The following is a 7,867-nucleotide window of genomic DNA, read 5'->3' on the forward strand; positions in this document are numbered from 1 at the left end:
ATGATATCTTCCATGTAAGGTCCAATCATAAGATATTCTATATTTCTATTCTTCCTGTTTAGGATGAAGGTCAGATGAACATGGAAGTTGGGGGTGGAGTAGTGGAGACATCTGTGAGGGATGATCAGCAATATACGGAGGAGGCTGGAATGATGAGGACATTCATAGAGGAGGACACTCCTACACAGATCGGCACAGGTCAGCCATCATATATTCTTCTGTCATCTCTGCTCACTGATTGGTCTACACTGCAGATGTTTATTGTCCACATTCAGAAGGTGTGACATTTGTGGAAGCTTCCTGTTCTAATAATGTCATTCCATCCTTGGTGTCAGGAAGTCTGGATGAGTGTTACACCTTCCTATTACATGGCTGATGGGCTTTCCACCTATAATGTTTAATTCACAATTTTGCCCTGGCATTTTCACACTTTCATTTATGTTATTTAAGGGTTTCACACCTCTGCAGACTTCCTGACAGCGAGGATCAATGAGAACCTTTACAGGCATACTGACAGGGCTATGTAAATGTGGGAGGAGCTCTGAAGGCCCTATGACTGAAAAGGGGAGGAGTCCCAGCTGATTGGGACCTCCCCAGAGGACATGTGCTGCCTCCATCTACCTGATCCAGATGGAATGTTGTTTTGGGTGAAGTAACCCTCTCATATCCGGCCATCATAATTTTCTATTTTCCAGGACACTCCATGGAGAAACCCTCAAACTATCTCATGACTTTATCTTCAAATTGTGAAATGGAGGCCATGACAGGAGATTGTGCCGGAAAAGAGACCATCAGCTCAACTAACATTAGACCATCCAATCACTCCGACTCTGAGCCTTCTCCTACTGTGAGCGATGGTGCCAGTATTCCGGAGAAAAATACATTTTCCTGTCCTGAGTGTGGGAAGAGTTTTCCTCGTAAATCAAAACTGGATTTCCATTACAGATCTCACACGGGGGAGAAGCCATTTTTCTGTACTGAATGTGGGAAATTTTTCTCTCGTAAGACCAATCTTTCTAGACATCAGAGAGTGCATACAGGAGTGAAACCATATTCCTGCCCTGAGTGTGGGAAATGCTTTTCAGAGAAGACCAGTCTTTCCAGACATGAAAGCTTTCACACAGGGTATAAGCCATATTCCTGCCCCGAGTGTGAGAAATGTTACGCCCAGAATTCAGACCTGATTATACATTTGAGATCTCACACAGGGGTAAAGCCATATTTTTGCCCTGAGTGTGGAAAAAGCTTTTCCAATAAGACCAGTTTTTCCAGACATCACAAGTCTCATGCAGAAGAGAAGTTGTATTCCTGCCGTGAGTGCGGGAAAAGTTTTACACAGAAATCAGAACTTGTCGCACATCAGAATTCTCACGCAGGGAAGCTTTATTCCTGCCCTGAATGTGAGAAAGGTTTTTCATTGAAGAGTGTTCTTATTGAACATCTGATACGCCACTCCCAGGAGAAGAAATATTCCTGCTCTGTATGTGGGAAATGTTTTCCATGGAAATCAGAATTCAACAAGCATGAAAAATCTCACACAGTGAATGCAGGAACAGTGTGAGAACCTAACAAACCCTGGGGGGAGGGGATGTATTAGTGTTCTGAGTGTGGGACATGCGAGATTCCACGTGTATATCAAGGGGGGCTTGATATCTATGACCAAGCATTCTGATCTTCATTTTAGAAGAGACATTCCAGGGCAGTGGGTCACTGATTGATGAGTCTCTCCAACAGTTTAATCTGTTCTCCCCAGCAGCAGCTTCATGGTCCGAGAGGACAGGTAAGAGTAGGGGAGATTAGACTACATGACCATACTGACTCTTTCATGGCAGACGTTATCATCCGAAACAGTTTTATCTGCTTGGAGATCGCCACCTGCTGGCTGAAATTGAAATATCTGACATTTCTAGTTGTAACACATACATACACACACATGTTACCCAAATAAAGGTGAAACATTTCTGTTCTTATAATGATGAAAGTTGTCCTCAGATTCCTCGTGGGATTGGCTTGTTATTACACAGAATTTTTATAGCGCCATCATATTACGCAGTGCTGTACAGAGTCGTGTCCCTCAAAGGAGCTCAAAATCTAATGTCCCTACTATAGTCATATGTCATTAATGTAGTCAGGTCAATTTTGGATGGAAGCCAATTAACCTTATTGCATGTTTTTGGGTTGTGAGAGGAAAACGGAGTACCTGGAGTGTGTCTGCAGAGAGTACAGAGAGTGTGTCTGCGTGGGTTTCCTCACTGCAAACTCCATGCAGAGAGTGTCCTGGTCGAGAGTCGAACCTTGGATCTAGCACTGCAAAGGCAAGAGTTCTAACCTCTGAGCCACCATGCTGCCACTGAAATAACACTGAATGTTGGTGTTATACCATTGATGACACTAAACCTTGGGGTACACCAATGATAACATTGCATCTTGGAGCTACACCAATAACACCAACCTTGGGGTCCCCTCTGTATATGGCTGGCCTTTGTGGTAGACTAACCACATTGAACCCTGGAGTATACCCCTGAGGACACTAAACCTTGCAATACACCATTACCAACCACGGATCTTAGGATATCCAACTAATAAAGGTGCGTACACACTTCCAATTTTTATCGTTCCAATCGAACGACGAACGATCGATTGGGCAAAAAATCGTTCGTAAAAAAGTCACTACCAGCATTGATCATTGGGGTACACCACCAATAATCCCAAATCTTGGGGTACACTACCAACATTGACCCTTGGACTACACCATGAATAATCCTGAATCCTTAATACTGTCCCCAGGAACTGTGTTATCAATGGTTTGATAACCAACAATAGTCTGTTGAGGCTGAAGGGGCCTTCACTTATAATGGTGGTCTTTGGGATCAATGTTCCCTTATAATGGTGGTCAATGGGAATGTGAATGTCAGGACAATGGCAGAACAGCTAACAGAATGCCTTCCAGCTTAGTCAAAAGCAAGCGGTCAGTGAAGTGTAGACACAGCAGATAAAGATGGGTTCACATAGGCAAATTTAGTGATTGGCAATGTGGTACAAACCGGTAGGCAGAGTCAGGTCATCTGAGCAGGCTGTGGTCCAAGCAACAAATAGGAAAAGTTAAAGTCAGGTCGAGAACATAAGCTGGGGCAATGCAACCCATCCAAGGACAGAGGTCAAGTCATTCACACAGCTGCAGTGTGCCATGGAGCATGGAGGAGCGCACCCTTACATTTAGATATACAGGTAGAGTGTAAAGCTATAAACAAAAAGGTTTAATGGCTAAATCCAGGGCATTGAAATATTCCAACTAAATTATTAGTTCTGAGCACCTGTAGTTACTAGAGCAGAAACAATATAGGGACAGGCAGGGATGAGAAGAGCGCAGCACTAGTGTAGCAACGAGTTCCTTTAACTCAATATCTCCTTGAACTCCGTCTTTTGATTCTGGTTGTGGTTGCCAGAACAGCTAAATATAACGTCATGTCCCCAACATATGAGGAGGAGATACTGTACACCATATGAAAGGTCCATCTCCATTCCTCAATATACCGTCATGTCCTTAACAAATGAGGAGGAGATGCCGTACACTATATGAAAGGTCCATCTCCATTCCTCAATATAACGTCATGTCCCCAACAAATGAGGAGGAGATACAACGTCATGTCCCCAACAAATGAGGAGGAGATACCGTACACCATATGAACGGTCCATCTCCATTCCTCAATACAACGTCATGTCCCCAACAAATGAGGAGGAGATACCGTACACCATATGAAAGGTCCATCTCCATTCCTCAATATAACGTCATGTCCCCAACAAATGAGGAGGAGATACCGTACACCATATGAAAGGTCCATCTCCATTCCTCAATATAATGTCATGCCACCTACAACACACCACATGCTATTCACACTGATGCATTTATGAGGGCTGCAGTACCTCCGAGCTCCACAAGGAGGTGATCTTCCCTATACTGAGACAGGAAAACTCTATGGTAACTAGGGTCAGGAATTCTGTGTAAGGGAGGAAGTGATGTCAGGCAGAGATAGGAAGTGATGTCAGCTATAAATAGGAAGTTTCTGGCGGAAGCAGAGGTTGGAGGAAGTAGAGAGTAGATATTGCTGGAACTGGCAGCAGAGTAGGTAATAAGATATTTTGTATATACACCCAGTAACCCCCTCTAGTCATGACTGCCCCCACCCCTTTATATGATATAAATCCATATTGCCCATTTCAGAGTCATAACATTCATTAATGTCACTTGTCAGTGAGTTCCTAATAAATTAAATCCTAGGGAAGTTATTATGCAAATGTTCGTAGAACATTACCCCCACACCTAATAATGTGTAGCCCCCCCCTTTGTGACTTATCTACACCTTCCTTCCCAAAATACAGCTTGTTGCCATTCCTTCCCCGAGTACATGACGCAGCCAGCCATCCACACCGTCTAAAACAAACCTATTCAGACTGGGTTACCTTCATCACTTAATGATACAGAATGACGGAATCTGAGCGACAATTGTACGGGGCTGGGAAACAGAACACCACCCCTCATGTTACCTCTTAACCCCCGACCTAATATTATACCACTAAATAATTCTCCATTGACCACCTGCATAGGTCACATGATCTAATATTGAGGATGGAGGAGGACCGGAGTAACATGACCGAGAAGATGTTAAACCTTACCCTGGAGATCATCTACCTGCTGACCGGAGAGGTGAGGAAGATTCTGGGAGGTCACGTGACATCACTCTGATCTGTAATAATAAAACACAGACCTGACCAATGGGATGAGGAGGATTCTGGATTACATCTTTTATGCTTTTTCTATTTAGAGTTTTCCTCCTCTGAAGGGTGAAAACCAACTAACCTTTACAGTGCCTTTACTTTGCTCCCGGAGGTTTATGAAAAGCAATAACAAGAAGATTCTAAAAGTCATCCAGAAAATGGTTGGGCTACTGATGGGAGAGGTGAGCAGGGAATTCTGGGAGATTGTTATGGGATATCTAGATTATTACTGTATCATTGTGTGTGTCAGGTTCCTATAAGGTGTCAGGATGTCACTGTGTATTTCTCCATGGAGGAGTGGGAGTATTTAGAAGGACACAAGGACCTCTACAAGGACGTCATGATGGAGGACCACCAGACCCTCACATGACGCGGTAAGAGGAGACTTTATTGTAAAGGAGAGAGCAGTACGGAGGGTCCACCTAGAACCCCCATCATCTGATAAACACATAGAGACAATGTATTCAGTCAGTGTGTGTGTTTCCTACAGATGGATCCAGTAACGGGAACCCACCAGAGAGATGTCCCCGTCCTCTGTATTCCCGGGATTCCGCACAGGAAGGTCAGGGGATCCCTCGCCATCATCAGGTAGCCGGAAATGAGGGCCCCATAAACCCACCAGAGAGATGTCCCCGTCCTCTGTATTCCAGGGATGCCACACAGGAAGATGAGATCCCTCACCATCATCAGGTAGGTGGAGCTGAGGGCCCCATAAACCCACCAGAGAGATGTCCCCGTCCTCAGTATTCCCGGGATTCCACACAGGAAGATCAGGGGATCCCTCACCATCATCCGGTAAGTGGGACCAATTATCAGTAGTTGTGATTTATTCATCGAAGTGTTGTTACTAATAATGTATTTTTTATATATTCAGAGTGGAAACCTCAGAGATTTTCATATTATTATTAAAGAAGAAAATAAAGAGATGGATGAAGAATATGGTGTGATGGAGTCATCCAACAGGCAGCCCCCAGAAAAATGTCATCATCTTCTGTATTCCTCAGAGGAAGGTCGCCCCATCCCTCACCATCATCAGGTAGATGAGTACCAACCACTCATGGTGTCATTGGGATCTATTTAGAGCAGTAACCTGAGTGACTTTCATGTCATTGTTAAAGAGGAGATAAACAATCATGTTGATGAATATAATGGAGTAATGGAGGAGTTTCAAGGAGGACATCAAGATTTGTACTATGACACCGCCATGTCCTCCAGCTACAAAAACTCCTCCATAAATATCCATCCTCTGCATTCCAGGGAAAATGACAATTATGCACACCATTATCAGGTTGGTGGCATGAAGCATCTGGATCATGAGAATGACTCATGGAGACCATGTGTGGCCCCTTACACATCTTCTGAGTGATGTACTATCATATTTATATTCTTCTGGTTTAGGGTGAAGGTCTGATGGATATAAATGTTGTGGTTAAAGTAGAAGATGAAGAGACGTCTGTGGGAGATGATCAGCAATATACGGAGGAGGCTGGAATGATGAGGACGTTCATAGAGGAGGACACTCCTACACAGATCAGCACAGGTGTGTCTTTACACTTTGCTATGATAAAACAGATTCAGTTTTTTTTTTTAGGTTTCTGTTTCCAAAGTGGACCTCTAGGCATGATATTGTATTAAATGACACCTTCTTCTGGGCGTGATGGGGTGGGCAGGTGTTGTTTCACTAACCTGGAACACCTCAAGGTCTTTTTGTCTCCACTTCTATATGAACATAATCTGTATTTGGTGACTACTACTTTTCTTTGGGTCCTGGATGCTTCATCTTGGTTGGGCACTCTCATCAGTATCACTCACTTACCTTTGGTGGGACCCCTCATCATTCTTACTCACTTACCTTTGGTGGGGCTCCTCATCGTTCTCACTGAGCTTTGGTGGGGCTCCTCATCATTCTCACTCACTGATCATTGGTGGGGCTCCTCATTCTCACTCACTTAACCTTAGATGGAGCTCAGTCCCGCTAGTAAAGTCTTTGACCAATTCAGGGCGTGTAGTACTATTTATGCCAGCAGGTTTGTTATGATTGTTGGATTGAGGTCTGAGCCAAAATTTCTATCCATCCCATCACTGAACGGTGAGGGAACTGGTAGAGTATCCAGAACATCAATTTACCAATCCACCTCATGGTGGAATCATTGGATCCTCTGCATCATTTCTTTGTACCAAAGCTGCCTTCCATGGACCCAGTCCTGGTTTAGGTGACCACACTTGCTCATGTCAGATAGTTATAATTCTTTTTCTTTTTTTTAGATGGACGCGACGTCAGGAGAACCTCGGAGAATTGTCTCACTTCATCTCCAGACTGTAAAGTAGAAGATGAGGACATCACTCAGTATAGTCCAGACTTCTTCAGCAGCAATGTCCATCTCACCTCACTCAACTTGGATGGACCACCGAAATGTGTTTTTCAGAATTCAGATTTTGATGCTGACTGTAGACATCAGACAGAGAAGTCCTATATGTGTTTAGAGTGCGGAAAAACTTTCGAAAATCCACATAATCTTATTGAACACAAGAAATTCCACACAAACAAGGGGCTTTTTACCTGTTCAGAGTGTGGGAAAGATTTCGTACATGAGGCTAATTTTATTGATCATCAGAAATTTCACACAGCTGAGAAGCTGCATTCTTGCCCCGACTGCAGGAAAATTTTTGTACAAAAAAGAGCACTTATAAGACATCAGCGGTCCCACACAGGGGAGAAGCCGTATTCCTGTCCTAGGTGTGGGAAATGTTTTTCACAAAAGTCCAATCTTTCAGGTCATCTGAGATACCACACAGGGGAGAAGCCGTATTCCTGCCCTGAGTGTGGAAAAAGCTTTGTACGTAAACCAGATCTTGAAAGACATCACAGAGTTCATACAGGAGAGAAGCCATTTATCTGTTCTCATTGTGGGAAATGCTTTTCACGGAAGTCCTATCTGTCAGATCATCAGAGATACCACACAGGGGAAAAACCATATTCATGCCTTGTGTGCGGGAAAAGTTATGTATATAAAACAGACCTTACTGTGCATAATAGATCTCACACGGGGGAAAAGCCGTATTCATGTCCCCAGTGCAGGAAATGTTTTTC

At 43.7% G+C, this 7,867-nt stretch overlaps 4 protein-coding genes across 10 annotated transcripts in view; 3 read left to right on the forward strand and 1 right to left on the reverse strand.

Moving 5' to 3' along the window:
* The window catches only part of LOC140339133 (gastrula zinc finger protein XlCGF66.1-like), a 7,871-nt gene extending 2,687 nt beyond the window's left edge, over positions 1-5,184 (forward strand). For 2 of the 6 annotated variants that reach the window (XM_072423714.1, XM_072423712.1), the window contains one exon: positions 5,027-5,183. In XM_072423714.1, coding sequence (XP_072279815.1) covers positions 5,027-5,146 — 120 coding nt within the window. In that variant the 3' untranslated portion in view covers positions 5,147-5,183. Of the gene's footprint in view, positions 1-4,023; positions 4,128-4,605; positions 4,706-4,823; positions 4,959-5,026 lie in introns of those variants that run through there. The other 4 variants (XM_072423710.1, XM_072423716.1, XM_072423711.1 and 1 more) reach the window with 4 other exon arrangements.
* The window catches only part of LOC140338964 (uncharacterized), a gene marked incomplete in the record, with an annotated part of 329,302 nt that overhangs the window by 320,086 nt on the left and 1,349 nt on the right, over positions 1-7,867 (forward strand). The window contains 4 exon segments of the mRNA XM_072423361.1: positions 5,267-5,571; positions 5,651-5,812; positions 6,175-6,316; positions 7,042-7,867. Of these exon segments, the coding sequence (XP_072279462.1) occupies positions 5,267-5,571; positions 5,651-5,812; positions 6,175-6,316; positions 7,042-7,867 (1,435 nt within the window).
* LOC140339029 (uncharacterized) overlaps positions 1-7,867 on the reverse strand; it is a 150,369-nt gene that overhangs the window by 43,290 nt on the left and 99,212 nt on the right. The window lies entirely within an intron of this gene.
* On the forward strand, positions 7-1,981 carry LOC140339104 (uncharacterized). The gene is made up of 2 exons (XM_072423665.1): positions 7-198; positions 696-1,981. Exons 1-2 carry the CDS (start codon positions 75-77, stop codon positions 1,559-1,561), a joined length of 990 nt encoding a protein of 329 aa, XP_072279766.1. The 5' UTR covers positions 7-74; the 3' UTR covers positions 1,562-1,981.

This window comes from Pyxicephalus adspersus, chromosome 10 (genome assembly GCF_032062135.1).
Source record: "Pyxicephalus adspersus chromosome 10, UCB_Pads_2.0, whole genome shotgun sequence".
NCBI lineage: Eukaryota > Metazoa > Chordata > Amphibia > Anura > Pyxicephalidae > Pyxicephalus > Pyxicephalus adspersus.